General features: G+C 42.3%; 1 protein-coding gene across 1 annotated transcript; it reads left to right on the top strand.

Annotated features, from left to right (window-relative positions):
- Positions 1 to 1,458: 1,458 nt before the first annotated feature.
- LOC142920761 (uncharacterized) lies at positions 1,459 to 11,077 on the top strand. Its single transcript, XM_076062831.1, has 7 exons — positions 1,459 to 1,580; positions 4,578 to 4,663; positions 5,194 to 5,237; positions 6,589 to 6,727; positions 7,531 to 7,681; positions 8,568 to 8,635; positions 10,731 to 11,077. The coding sequence occupies exons 1-7, from the start codon at positions 1,461 to 1,463 to the stop codon at positions 10,798 to 10,800; spliced, it is 678 nt and encodes a 225-aa protein (XP_075918946.1). The 5' UTR covers positions 1,459 to 1,460; the 3' UTR covers positions 10,801 to 11,077.
- Positions 11,078 to 15,780: the final 4,703 nt, after the last annotated feature.

The raw sequence follows: 15,780 nt of genomic DNA on the forward strand, positions 1-15,780 counted from the left end.
CCTGAAACACTAAAATAATTATATATATAAAACAATAAAATTCTCACGACGTTTCGACTGCAACATAAAGCAGTCATCACACCTGATGATGGCTGCTTGTGTTGCAGTCAAAACGTCGTAAGAATTGTATTGTTTTATATATATTTTATTATTTTATTGTTTCCCTTCAACGTAACTTTACCGAAAGAACCAAGAATATGAATCACTGCAGTCACGAAATCTTTAAACCACGACTTTAGGGATCTAATTAAATCTTCAGGACTGTCTCCCCCACCCTCCTTGGAACGTTTTAAGACATGCTTCTGCACACTAGAGTGGCTTACACATCTCGACTCTTCGCTCGACCTACAATATGCTGAAAGTAATGTTCATAAACATTCAGCGTTTGATTGTATTCGTCACGTGATGTGTAATGTGTCGTTATAAAACACGTTTACAGTGAAAAAGACTTCTCTACAGAGCTCTCGTTTGTTTCTGAAGGTTACTCTGCTGGCTTGGATGATTCCAAGAGAAGCTGTCTTCACAACTGTAAAAATAAACAAATGTGTGGACACGAGTGCTGTGAGTACCTTCATCTTGATTCAACGTATTTACAAAGTTATTACTACGAGCAATTGTGATTATTTTGGGTTGCGTATCATATCGTATTTCATCAAACGAAGACCGATACACTTCTGGCCATTCACCAGCGTTGATCCAAGCAAATCTGACGTTGCTGATGAGACACTGAATGCCAAAACTGGTGCGGCGTTTTATTGTATTAAACACATTTTGCTGCAATTATGCACTCCCAGAATGGAGGTTTGACAGATGGGATGTATACAATTACTTTAATGTTCATGTGGAGGGACAGATGTGGAATGCGTGCTGTGCGCGTATTTATTTTGTTTGTAGGCTGGTAATGGAATGTGTAAAATAATGTGATTTGACACGATTCCATTCAAGACTGCATTATTTTTTGTTATCAAGCTTCTTCTGTCTCATTTGTATGGTCTGCCTCGTAGATTCTGTCTTGTGCGGTCTCATTTTGAACGTTAGCCAAAATGATACATTTGCATATAATTTTCATCAGTCATCGATCATTCTCATGCACAATTGGTTGCACGTATCATAGGCCTGCTAAATAAATAACTCGTATAGTCTTTGTTTTGCCGCTCAAATGAGCATTTGGCGATACTCATTTCCTGATGACAGCCATAGTCCAGTGGTGCTAATTCTGCATTCCTGTGGTGGGGTGAGTGATTCACAGGAGTTTGATTCTGTTGTCTTCCCCACAATATGATACAAACTTTACTGACCCTGGAGAATGTAGGCTGAGCCAACCCCCCCACTAGGATCTGAACTCGTAACCTTCCAACTGTGAGCGGCCCACCAGCAATGCGAAAGCACCTGATGAATGCAGTGTTGTCACTCAGGTCTAAGCGCCTGCGTTGTTGGTTTAACTTGTAGGCAAAGGGAATATGGCCAGGTCAACGCCGCTAACGCCCAGCACCCCGAGCGCTGACGTGCGCAGCTTCCTGAGTGAACTAAAGAGCAAGACCTTAAGTCTAACAGGCTTTCCGAGTCACAAAAGGCTCAAGGTATGAGTGAAAATGTCACGGTTAAACATCGCACATTTTGACAGCCCTCATATCTGTCACTGCACCTGTGTTCATACTGTACCTCGTTTTGTTTTGTGTAAATTGGCACGCGCGTAGCAAACTATCCGTAGCACTCTATCCGTTATAAATGCAAACATTTAGAACGGATAGAGTGTTGTACAATGAGTACCGCACCCTGTCAACATACAAATGAATACACAATGCAGTGGTGCACACCGCTCCATTGTGTGGACTGCACTCAAATGCTGTAAGAGTTGTGCATTGTCTCATGTTGAAGTGGCTCTGGGAGCGAGAGTGCTCTAGAGGAGTCGCACAACCAAAGCTGCCACGGCTCCCCTGTGGCCTGAATTCAAAAGTGTAGCTTTAGATGACCGACGTATGAACTTATTATGCATGTTGATTCTAGTGCGCTGCTACTGCTATTGTTAATCCGGCTGTTATGACTTACGCAGCTAGCGAAGGACGCTAGGTTTAGTGATGCGTGTTGTGTGTGTGTGTGTCGCTATTGTAACCTTTTAATCACATTTGTTGGGAGAACTGTTACGTTGTTTAGGTAGCATTGTTTCAGTAAGTTTTAGAGGGGCTTGGTTTGGCCCGATTTTTTTTATTTAGTATCGATTTATACTTACATTTTTTTGATCTGTATTGTATTGTGATTGTTATTGGGATCAAACATCGAAACGGAATTTTTTTGCACTTTTTGTACGCAGCATGGACAGGGCGGTGCTTTTTCTGTAGGATTTTATTGATTATGTACGTGGTGATGTTTAGATATGTGTACAATTAATTTTAGGTGTAGCTTGTAATTTTATTGTTTGTTGCGGTTGCACCCAAACCAATAGCCGAATGGCTCACAGGGTCAATCCTCATAAATGAAACTGAAACTTTGTGCCCGTTGCGGTTTTCTCTCTAGGGATGGTGACGGATTACCACAGCCCCTTGTCTGAATGCGTTCCTTTGTAGCCTTTGCTACATTTTAAAAATATAAGCACCCATGTATCAATAAGCACCCATGCTTTGTGAAATATTCTGAGATGCATTTGTATGTATGTATGTTGAGGTTCTTTCACACCGTACAGCGAGGGAAAAAAAAGTATTTGATCCCCTGCTGATTTTGTACGTTTGCCCACTGACAAAGAAATTATCAGTCTATAATTTTAATGGTAGGTTTATTTGAACAGTGAGAGATAGAATAACAACAACAAAATCCAGAAAAACGCATGTCAAAAAATTTATTAATTGATTTGCATTTTAATGAGGGAAATAAGTATTTGACCCCTCTGCAAAACATGACTTAGTACTTGGTGGCAAAACCGTTGTTGGCAATCACAGAGGTCAGACGTTTCTTGTAGTTGGCCACCAGGTTTGCACACATCTCAGGAGGGATTTTGTCCCACTCCTCTTTGCAGATCTTCTCCAAGTCATTAAGGTTTCGAGGCTGACGTTTGGCAACTCGAACCTTCAGCTCCCTCCACAGATTTTCTATGGGATTAAGGTCTGGAGACTGGCTAGGCCACTCCAGGACCTTAATGTGCTTCTTCTTGAGCCACTCCTTTGTTGCCTTGGCCGTGTGTTTTGGGTCATTGTCATGCTGGAATACCCATCAACGACCCATTTTCAATGCCCTGGCTGAGGGAAGGAGGTTCTCACCCAAGATTTGACGGTACATGGCCCCGTCCATCGTCCCTTTGATGTGGTGAAGTTGTCCGGTCCCCTTATCAGAAAAACACCCCCAAAGAATAATGTTTCCACCTCCATGTTTGACGGTGGGGATGGTGTTCTTGGGGTCATAGGCAGCATTCCTCCTCCAAACATGGCGAGTTGAGTTGATGCCAAAGAGCTCCATTTTGGTCTCATCTGACCACAACACTTTCACCCAGTTGTCCTCTGAATCATTCAGATGTTCATTGGCAAACTTCAGACGGGCATGTATATGTGCTTTCTTGAGCAGGGGGACCTTGCGGGCGCTGCAGGATTTCAGTCCTTCACGGCGTAGTGTGTTACCAAGTGTTTTTTTGGTGACTATGGTCCCAGCTGCCTTGAGATCATTGACAAGATCCTCCCGTGTAGTTCTGGGCTGACCCCTCCCGTTCTCATGATCATTGCAACTTCACGAGTTGAGATCTTGCATGGAGCCCCAGGCCGAGGGAGATTGACAGTTCTTTTGTGTTTCTTCCATTTGCGAATAATCGCACCAACTGTTGTCACCTTCTCACCAAGCTGCTTGGCAATGGTCTTGTAGCCCATTCCAGCCTTGTGTAGGTCTACAATCTTGTCCCTGACATCCTTGGAGAGCTCTTTGGTCTTGGCCATGGTGGAGAGTTTGGAATCTGATTGATTGATTGCTTCTGTGGACAGGTATCTTTTATACAGGTAACACGCTGAGATTAGGAGCACTCCCTTTAAGAGTGTGCTCCTAATCTCAGCTTGTTACCTGTATTAAAGACACCTGGGAGCCAGAAATCTTTCTGATTGAGAGGGGGTCAAATACTTATTTCCCTCATTAAAATGCAAATCAATTTATAACATTTTTGACATGCGTTTTTCTGGATTTTTCTTGTTATTCTTTCTCTCACTGTTCAAGCAAACCTACCATTAAAATTATCGACTGATCATTTCTTTGTTAGTGGGCAAACGTACAAAATCAGCAGGGGATCAAATGCTTTTTTCCCTCACTGTACGTAGCCAACCGTGCCATATCGGAGGTGCGGGGGAAGGACAACAAACTAAACACGAAAATCAGTTTAAAAAATAATTAGTTTTCAATTTAGATTTAAAAGTGCATCAGGATTAAACGTGGCATTATTGACTTGATTTCATTAGTAACAGGCCATTTTTTATAATAATTGTCATGTTATACAAAACAAAACGTTTCAGATTGTATTTGCGTTCAGCACGATAATTGTCAACCCTTGATATACCTTAAGCATGTTGTGAGCATCCTGTCGTGTCTTGTGTTGAGTACATTCATCATAGGTTTGCTCTGTAAAGGGGGGAATCGCAGTGAATTTATCCAAGTTTGCTCACGTCCCTAAGCCTCAGTGTGGACTGCATGATGACAGGTACGTTTGACGGTAAATTAAGTGTGCTGAAAATTAAAAATGCAACAGTGATGAATACTTTTGATTTAAAGCTTTCGTGACTGCAGGGATTCATATTTTTGGTTATTTCGGTAAAGTCATTTGATTGTTTTATATTTTTATTATTTTATTGCTTCCCTATTGTTTCACAACGTTTCGACTGCAACACAAGCAATCATCATCAGGTGTGAAAACCACAGCAATCATCATCAGGTGTGAAAACCACAGATTTGTGGTTTTCACACCTGATGATGATTGGTGTGAAAACCACAGATTTGTGGTTTTCACACCTGATGATGATTGCTTGTGTTGCAGTCAAAACGTCGTGAGAATTTTATTGTTTTATATTTTTATTTTTTAATTGTTCCCCTTCTACGTGGTGACTTTACCGAAAGAACCAAGAATATGGTGATTAATACATTAATTATGCTGAGTCATACAGTGTTAAGGTGTGTTGTACTTGTATAGCCATGGCAAAGCTTGATATTTTAAACGTGTTTGTCTTATTGCAGATGCAGTGGCCCTTCTGAGCTCCTGTCTCCACAAGGCCAGTTGGGTAATTTGGTTATGTCTGTAGATAATAGCTATATACTCAACTTAAAATGCTACACTTGTCATTTTGATAACTCTGTGTCGTCTGAGCTCTTAACCTCCTAATGCAATGACTACAATTAACTGCAACGTTTGATTTTAAAATAAGCGATGCAGGAGAGACTATGTGTCTCTTTGCCCATCTCTCTCTGGGCCCTTTGGTCGAGTGTCTGTCCCACGAGACATGCTTCATCATGCCCTTCATGTCTTATCTATCTCTCTGTCCCTTCCGCTTCCAAAGTGTAAAATCTTGGAGTATCAAAGGCCACCCTGATTTTCTTGTAATCATGCATCTTTTTTCACCTTGCGATACAGAACAATAATAAGGCACTGTTGTATTTATATGTTTATAACCCTACATTTTAATTGTGCAAACCAGGATCCAAATTAAAGGAGATAATGAAAAGATGGAGGCTTAAAATACCTGTAATCAAAAAAGTCAGAATAATTGTCTTGCTCAAATGAGCATTGTTGCACACTGCTGTTTATAGCCCTGATCCAGCGGCGGGATTTCACCTTTCCGACGGCAGGGGGAGACCCTATGCATAAGACAACCACCGATTAATTGTTCTCACACACACTGGTACTTACAGACCACGCAGGGTTGATGGGCAGAGTCATTCCCAAATGAGGATTTAAATTTGTAATCTTCCAATTTGCAAGCATTCGATCTCGTGCTGAGCCACAATGTCGGATAGCTTTAAAATGCGGCCATGGACTCTAAAAAGAGCTCAACATAATTCGCTTGGGAATGTATTATAATAGATGATAAAATCAATTAAAATGTAATTCCTTGATTTCTTTTCCAGATAAAAAATGTCAAAAGTACAAGGCCAAGCATATTAAGCTGTTTCCGACATACGGGGTAGCCCAAAAGTTAGAGTGATTTCATTTAATGTAACACTGGCATTAAAAAAATGTGTTTATTCTTTAAGGTAATATTTTATCTATTATTATTAATACCTATTTTCTTCTGCCCCTGGGGTCACCTCGACAAAGAACCCGAATTGAATTGAGACAAAATAATTGATGAATGTTCAAAGATTACACCTGCAGTCAAAATAGTCCTTAATTAATTTCAAAAGAGAATTCAAGCAACCATTAATGTCAATGGGAGTCAGTTTGAACGTTTGTTAAAATAAATAAAAATAACCCGATGTGGTTTGTAAAAAATAAGTATAATAACTCTTTGTGCCCTTACTTTTGGGCTGCTACTGTATATTTATGCACTCTGGATAGGGATAAACATTTAACATGGCACAATATACATCAAGAAGCTTTGTAATACCGCTCTCTATGAAACGTGGTGTGTGCAGCTGTGTTTGCTGGTGACAAGAGTGTGGATCATCGCACGTCGGGGTCAACAGAGTCACCAAGTGGAGTGGCCAAACTCCGATCTCCCGTGAGCGTCACTGATGTTCCAGTTCCAGCATTTCGAAATCAAGACGACAGTGGGTCTGTCTCCCAGATCACCTTTCACACAACACACATTCAACATGCAAACGTTATTCAGTGAAATCATCCAAAATGCACCAGGTCTTACCAGTCCAAAGCTAATCAGGTTTAAGTCTGATTAAGCATTCAATGGGTGGTCATCGGGACTTGCCAGATGTTGATAGCTTGGACTATGATCTGGGTTGTCTCCGAGTTTTCCAGTTTTCTACAACATGCTAACTTTCTCATGAATGGAAATGGCCAAACATCCCAAACCAAGATCTTCTGGAAACACAGTCTTAGGAGTCAGTGAGGTTTTCCTGGAAAATTAAATAGCTTGATCTTTAAGAGAGTAATGCAAGTTATGGGTCGAAATAAGCAACAGCCAATCAGAATATTCTGGTTGATACTGGTTTACTAGTATCAAGTCGATACCAGATGACAGGTATGGACTAGAATACCTATTTAAACAGTTCACAGAATTAGCCTGACTTCATCCTGATTACAGTGTGGCATTTAGGCAAGATGGGAGGGCCCATTGGGTGTGGCCGGCCTGGTGGAATCGCAAATGAAATGTTGAATTTTAGCCTCCTTGACGATCACAGCGATGCCGATGCCTATGGAGTGCATTTCAATGGCATTACTGGCCAGCTGGTTTCATGGTCTACTACGGCAGGGGTGGGGAACCTTTTTATCTGCCAAGGGCCATTTGGATATTTATATAACGTCATTCGTGTAATATATAAACAAATTAATTGGTGATAGTTAATAGTACAAAGGTAGATTGCCAATACTACTAAATAGGCCACATTCTGGTTGTGCAGAGTCGACAAGAGGCATGGCAACCATAGGAAGAGACCTTATGACAGATGCTCAGGACTGGATGGGCAGTGGAGTCGCCAGGAGCAGCGTGATCAAGCTGTTCCCCCGTGTGTCACACAAGCCAATGAACCTTTGCCAACACATCCTGAGCAGGTAAAATTGCATCACAGACTTAACATGAAAATGTAAATACTACATTTAATATGCACGTTTGGTAAGAATATGATAAACCACGATCGCATGCACGGTTTAAGGTTTAGTTCCAAAGAAAGCATTGCAATTATGATTATTCATAGAATTTAACAACAGTTACCTCCTTATCACTGTTCTTTATCTGCTGTGACTACTCTTCGCTTGAACCTCACCCATTGAACTCTACACATAAAATAATAGGGTTTTCCCCTTTTTTCTGGCAACAAAACTGAAACCTTTTTACAGGGATTCATGTCTGCATTAACCACAATACCTGCAGTCAAAATGCAAACAAAACACATACTATGATAATATGATGCATTGTCCTTGAAACTGATTGGTCCACACCAAGGGACGGCTTTCTTTTGAGCCTCGACCCAATTGGTTCTCGACCAGATGACATCAAAAGGCTCAAAAGAAAGCCGTCCCTTGGTGTGGACCAATCAGTTTCAAGGACAATGCATATATTATCATAGTATGTTTTTTGTTTGCATTTTGACTGCAGGTATTGTGGTTAATGCAGACATGAATCCTCGTAAAAAGGTTTCAGTTTTGTTGCCAGAAAAAATGGGAAAAACCCTATTATTACATTTTGGTACTGGCAAAGGAGGTCTAAGGATGTAGATGCTCTACACACATGTTGAGCGCTCGGTTTACTGAACTGTTTCATCTCATCTACGCTCTGCATGCGCTAACCACAACAACTCCCTCTTTGCTTCTTTCTTCTTCCCTCGCTTGGAGAAGTCTGGTGGTATCAACGGCTGTCGCCACGATGACATCTTGTGTTTTGACACGATTGTGATTGGAGGGCGATGTTTAAGTGCTTACTCTTTTTTTTACATCTCAGGTGGCATGCGGTGAGAAATCCTACGGTGATTCCAAAAGCCGCATGTTTCTTTCTCCAAGCTCCACTAGGTGAGACAAATCGGTGCTTTCAACAACGGGCCCAAACACCAGTGCAGTATTATCGTATTTAACGTTCTTATACAGTGCCTGCCCCAGCGGTAGTGGGTGTTTTTTCCCCCGCTTGTTGTAAAGGTCCCGGGGTTAGAATCTAGCAGACTGTCCTGGATATTACTGCCGGGCAATGAACTGCTAAGTACGACACGCCGTCTGCTTCGAAGAGGATGCTAGAAGAGCCCGTGGCATTGTTTTAAGATGAGTTGGCCATTGCTTGCCAGAGTCAAATTTGCAAATGACAGTCCTGCACTATTGTACGCCGTATATTGAAAGGTTGAATTTCCTACGGGGGTAAGAAGTGAAACACTTAGTGACAGTGCTGTCGTACGAGTGCGTAACAGGGAGTTCATTGAATCTTCAAACAGTGATTGTACTCGGTTGTCAAGAAATTGCCATCCGCCACAGTCGGTTCGTGACCTTGTGCAATGTGTGTCAATAGTGAGGAAGGGAATCAAGGCATAGTTTATACATTCCAAATGTTAGGATTTATTGTATTCTAGATCGGGTTATTGTTCTTCTTTCTATCATCGTGAAGCATGTTTAAAGAATCCGTCCGCGTTGGTGTCCTATAAAAAAAATATTTAGGAAATTGCACGTGAGAGAAAATGGATCAGAACAACCCGCCCTCCCATATTAAACATGAGCAACCCTCACAAGTCCAGTCATGAAGCTGGGTGTAATTACCAGCGAAGCGTCACAGTACGCAATTTGTAAATGTTGTGCATTTATCAATGGTATGGGTTTCTTGGGTTAGATCGCAAAAATGTAAATGTGTCGTTAAACCCGCCACCACCCGACACAGCCAACTAGTAAGGTTTGTCACGTAAACAGAACGTGCCAATTCGTTACTAGTACAGCACGCCGGTGTGTTGCAGAGCAAATCCACAACATTAACAATCTGAGTACGACGTTTCGCCAATGTTCGCGACCAGCATCATCAGGCGACAGCCAGATTTGTTCTGTCCTCCTGTCTCCACAAATCTGGCTATCGCCTGATGATGCTGGTTGTAATTACTGGCGAAACGTCGTACTCAGTTTGTAAATGTTGTGGGTTTACTCCACAACACACCCGGTGTGCTGTGCAGGTAACGAGTTGGCATGTTCTGTTCAGATGTCATAGTTTTCATAGTTTCATAATTTCATTATTTGGTATAGCCCTGTGAGCCATTCGGCTCTTGAATCGGGTGCAACCGCAACAAACAAAAAACATGAACAAGAAAACATCTTGAAGTGACTTTGTGCATGTGCAAACAGAAAATCCAGGAAAAAACATCAAAATATTCCTGAAATAGCACTGCACACCAACGCTGTGTGCAAAAATCCCAGTGGGATGCAAGTCAAACAAAAACAAGAAAACTTAGATTAGGGCATCAGTCTAACTCCGTACTACAATAAACAAAAACATTACCAAACCCAAAAACTTTTACAAATCACCAAAATAAAGCCATAAATGCAATGTAACAGTGATCATAGGAACTGTGACCGAATTTTTAACAATAAACTACATAAATAACATGTAACACCAAACCCTAGAGCCACAGCTATGTCGGGTGGTGGCGGGTTTAACCACACATTTATATTTGCGCGATATAACCCCCCCTCCAAAAAAACCTTACTAGTACAGCACGTTGATGTAACGGAGAGCAAATCCACAACATTTTTAATCTGAGCACGACGTTTCGCCAGTGATTACAACCAGCATCATCAGGCGGACGGCCAGATCTGTGCATTTACTCTGCAACACACCGGTGGGCTTAAGTATGAACTAATTGGCACGTCTTGTTTACGTGACAAACCTTACTAATTGGCTGTGTTGGGTGGTGGTGGGATAACGACACATTTATGCGATCTAACCCAAACAAAAACCTTTCTACTGTATTCATAGCAATTGGCGCCCCCTATTGGAGTGATGTATTTTTTGACCGATGTTTTCCTGGGTTAATAAGTATAGTGACTATAGTCTATATGGTGAATAATATGGCCTACTGTGAGGGTTTTTTAAAATTGACGCACTAATTGTAATGCTGGTCGTTGTTGTTCGACATTTTAGCGTACAACAAACGGAGGACGCTGAGGATGCTATGAAGAACTTTCTGAAAATATTTAGAGGGATTTTCTGAGTTGGTAAATCGATTTTGAAACGTCTGACCGAGGTGTTCTAGCAAAATTGCGTCACTTATATTCTTTACGGATGGTCTTCATCATAACAGCAATTTCCTTGCCTGCAACACAACTTGTATAAGTTAATGTTTTTTTTTTATAATGTAGTTTATCTAATAAAAACATTTCACGGTTGGTGTTGCATATCTAATCCTCTGATCGTATTACCAGTTTCAGTAAATGGTCAAGAGATGTAATGTTCCACAGTTGTGAAAATAAAGTCAAAGTTTCAAAATACTTTTGAGCGCCGAACGACGCCTCTGAAAGGTTTTTAGCCAGCGGAAGGACAAAGAAAATCCTTCTGTGATAGCGGAGGCGGCGGGGAGGGGGGACTGTGGACACAGCTCCTGTATGGGATGGAGAGTTTCTCCAGCGACCTAGGGGAAGAGGAGACGAGGCCACATGGTGGGAGACTGTGACGCAGATCTGAGAGAGGTCGCTGTTGTACAGCAGCAGCAGCGGTAGCAGCTGCGGGGATTGACGGGAGGGTAGAACGCGTTGGAACCTGTGCCAGGCTAGGTGCAGGAGGTCACGGGACAGACCCAGCAGGTGACATTAGTTGACTCACCGAGATGACTGGCAGATGCACCACTGTGCCAGGCTAGGTGCAGGAGGTCACGGGACAGGGCCAGCAAGTCACATTAGTTGACTCACCGAGATGACTGGCAGATGCACCACTGTGCCAGGCTAGGTGCAGGAGGTCACGGGACAGGCCCAGCAGGTGGCATTAGTTGACTGACCGAGATGACTGGCAGATGCACCACTGTGCCAGGCTAGGTGCAGGAGGTCACGGGACAGACCCAGCAGGTGACATTAGTTGATTCTTTAGCACCCATGCAGAACTGCCATAAAGTGGCGGTGACGTGACCACAGCGCTTGTGCCAGGTTAGGTGCACTTAAAGTGCACACTTTGAGGCCACGTGAAGTATCGAAGGCTCTCTGCGAGCCGGTCACGGGACAGACTAACCGAGATGACTGGCTGTTTCACCACCTGTGCTCCCCATTGTGCCAACTCGCTGTATTTTATCCGCCCAGTGCAACGCTCGTTGTTGTGAGCGTCGCTTCTCCAACCACTGCTGTTGTTGGGAGGGCGACTGCCTCTACTGCCCAGTAGCGTTCTTCAGGAAACTCCTCCACAGAGCCCAAGCTTGGCACCGCTGGTCGGCAAGTCCACTCAGCTCCAAATACTCCTGTGCCGCATCAGTCCATCCCTTCTCATAGTTTCATAGTTTCATTTATTTGGTATAGCCCTGTGAGCCATTCGGCTCTTGAATCGGGTGCAACGCAAACAAACAAAAAAACATGAACAAGAAAACATCTTAAAGTAACTTTGTGCATGTGCAAACAGAAAATCCAGGAAAAAAACATCAAAATATTCCTGAAATAGCACCGTACACCAACGCTGTGTGCAAAAATCCCATTGGGATGCAAGTCAAACAACAACAAGAAAACTAAGAATAAGGCCATCAGTCTAACTCCGTACTACAATAAACAAAAACATGGTCAAACCAAAAAACTTTTAGAAATCACCAAAATAAAGCCATAAATGCAATGTAACAGTGATCATAGGAACTGTGACCGAATTTTTAACAATAAACTACATAAACAACCATGTAACACCAAACCCTAGAGCCACAGCTGGCTGCATGAGTTACTCCACAAACAACAGGAGCATCGGTCGGAGTATCAAATTTTTCAATGCACCTTTAAGATCAGTACGCTAAATCACAAAAAAGATAATACTTTTTTCTTCTTTGGTTCTTTCGGTAAAGTCACGTAGAATGAGAGTAAAATAATAAATTGATCAAATAAAATAACACAATAATATTCTCACGACGTTTCGGCCACAACACAAGCGGCCTTCATCAGGTGAAGGGAGCGAGACTGTCTGGTAGGACAGCGCTGGAGTGAGAGAGCCACGTTCAGATCACGGCTTTTAAGCTGTGTGAGAGGAACAAAGAGCCTTGACGAAGGGATTAGCATAAAATTTAGCATTGGAATGGCTGAATGATTAGCTTGTGACTGGTCACAGAAATAGCTATGTTAAAAGTTAAAGCATACACATCCGCAGAGGCACCCATTGTTAAAAGGAATTAGCATAGAATTTAGCATTGAAATAGCTAAATTAAGGCATACACATCCGCAGAGGCACCCCTTGATAATGGGATTAGCATAGAATTTAGCATTGAAATGGCTGAGTGATTCGCTTGTAACTGCTACAGAAATAGTTACGTTGAAGTCAGAGCATACACATTCACCGAGGCACTTAGTACAAATCAAACAGGAGAATTTAGCATTGAAATAACTAGGCGAATTTAGCATTGAAATAACTGGGTGATTTGCTAGTGACTGGTCACAGAAATGACTACACATCTGAGCTATTCACAGTACTATATAGTGAACCAATAAAAACTAAAATATAAATTACCTTCATGTTATCAATAAACTCTATATTCTCCAATCAGCTAAGCTACCAACCATAAGTCGTTATATATCACAATGCTATATGGCGAAAAAATGGGTGGATTCTTACCCTCAAATTTCCGTACCACGGATAGCTACGGGCCCCGTTCAGACGGACGAGTTCGTCCATGGTCGGAACAGAGGAGGGGGAGAGAGACAGCTGCGAAGCCCTAGTATACTCCATGTTGTAAACCATACCATTAACCGTGGTGTGAGAGGTATTAAGAGGCAATGCTGGCGAAAGAGCTGCGGTCTGAAGGTCATCGTAAAATTACAATTAATTAAGAACAGAAATGATTTAACACATCTTTCCAGTGGTTACTAAGCCTGAATCCATCTTCTCGGTTGAAATTGTCTCTGTGCTTGTATATGTGAATGGCCTCATGAACGAATCTCTCATGGTAGCCAGTTGGTTTGCAAAGAACCTCCGTCTTGGAGAAGTCAATGTCATGTGAGCCCACTGAATTGTAACAGTGATCTGCCACGGCAGAGGAGTTCGTCTTACCGTGTTTCAAGTCTGCTTTATGTTCGCGGATGCGGTCCGAGATATGTCTTTTGGTTTCTCCAATGTAGCTACTACCACAGAGGCACTTTAGTTTGTAAACGCCCGGGTACTGTATGTCTGGAAGAGCATCTTTTACAGATGGAACTAAATCACGGATTTTGTGTACTGTGTTGAATCGGACCTGGATCTTGTGTTTATTCAGGATTTTGGAGATCTTTTTAGTGACCCCTGCAATGTAGGGTAAGGTGATGGTTTTGAGTGGCTCCACAAGAGGATCCTTCTTCATGACTGGAGTGATGGCTTTGCGGATTGTGTAGTCGGAGTAGCCATTAGCCCTGAGAGCCTGGTGTACGTGCTTGAGTTCACTGGTAATGTGTTCCTGGTCGGAAATGCATTGGGCTCTATTTACCATGGAGGTCGAAAAAGATGACAAACTACCCTTTCTGGATGTCTTAATTAAAAGGAGACATGATGGTTCAATGAGCCACTCTGTCTACAGGAAAGCTACCCATACAGATGCTTACTTGAAACCGGATTCCCACCACCATCCATCCCAGAAGAACTGCCTCATCAAGACTCTATACCATAGAGCCCAATGCATTTCCGACCAGGAACACATTACCAGTGAACTCAAGCACGTACACCAGGCTCTCAGGGCTAATGGCTACTCCGACTACACAATCCGCAAAGCCATCACTCCAGTCATGAAGAAGGATCCTCTTGTGGAGCCACTCAAAACCATCACCTTACCCTACATTGCAGGGGTCACTAAAAAGATCTCCAAAATCCTGAATAAACACAAGATCCAGGTCCGATTCAACACAGTACACAAAATCCGTGATTTAGTTCCATCTGTAAAAGATGCTCTTCCAGACATACAGTACCCGGGCGTTTACAAACTAAAGTGCCTCTGTGGTAGTAGCTACATTGGAGAAACCAAAAGACATATCTCGGACCGCATCCGCGAACATAAAGCAGACTTGAAACACGGTAAGACGAACTCCTCTGCCGTGGCAGATCACTGTTACAATTCAGTGGGCTCACATGACATTGACTTCTCCAAGACGGAGGTTCTTTGCAAACCAACTGGCTACCATGAGAGATTCGTTCATGAGGCCATTCACATATACAAGCACAGAGACAATTTCAACCGAGAAGATGGATTCAGGCTTAGTAACCACTGGAAAGATGTGTTAAATCATTTCTGTTCTTAATTAATTGTAATTTTACGATGACCTTCAGACCGCAGCTCTTTCGCCAGCATTGCCTCTTAATACCTCTCACACCACGGTTAATGGTATGGTTTACAACATGGAGTATACTAGGGCTTCGCAGCTGTCTCTCTCCCCCTCCTCTGTTCCGACCATGGACGAACTCGTCCATCTGAACGGGGCCCGTAGCTATCCGTGGTACGGAAATTTGAGGGTAAGAATCCACCCATTTTTTCGCCATATAGCATTGTGATATATAACGACTTATGGTTGGTAGCTTAGCTGATTGGAGAATATAGAGTTTATTGATAACATGAAGGTAATTTATATTTTAGTTTTTATTGGTTCACTATATAGTACTGTGAATAGCTCAGATGTGTAGTCATTTCTGTGACCAGTCACTAGCAAATCACCCAGTTATTTCAATGCTAAATTCGCCTAGTTATTTCAATGCTAAATTCTCCTGTTTGATTTGTACTAAGTGCCTCGGTGAATGTGTATGCTCTGACTTCAACGTAACTATTTCTGTAGCAGTTACAAGCGAATCACTCAGCCATTTCAATGCTAAATTCTATGCTAATCCCATTATCAAGGGGTGCCTCTGCGGATGTGTATGCCTTAATTTAGCTATTTCAATGCTAAATTCTATGCTAATTCCTTTTAACAATGGGTGCCTCTGCGGATGTGTATGCTTTAACTTTTAACATAGCTATTTCTGTGACCAGTCACAAGCTAATCATTCAGCCATTTCAATGCTACAT

This window comes from Petromyzon marinus, unplaced genomic scaffold (genome assembly GCF_048934315.1).
Source record: "Petromyzon marinus isolate PM22_M1 ecotype Great Lakes invasive population unplaced genomic scaffold, UKy_Petmar_22M1.pri1.0 PM_G_Scaffold_74, whole genome shotgun sequence".
Lineage (NCBI taxonomy): Eukaryota > Metazoa > Chordata > Hyperoartia > Petromyzontiformes > Petromyzontidae > Petromyzon > Petromyzon marinus.

Coding starts and splice junctions, on each gene's coding strand:
- LOC142920761 (XM_076062831.1), top strand. CDS start 1,461: ATGGCCAGGTCAACGCCGCTAACGCCCAGCACCCCGAGCGCTGACGTG. Junction 4,664..5,193: donor TGTGGACTGCATGATGACAG/GTACGTTTGACG, acceptor GTCTTATTGCAG/ATGCAGTGGCCCTTCTGAGC. Junction 7,682..8,567: donor TGCCAACACATCCTGAGCAG/GTAAAATTGCAT, acceptor TTTACATCTCAG/GTGGCATGCGGTGAGAAATC.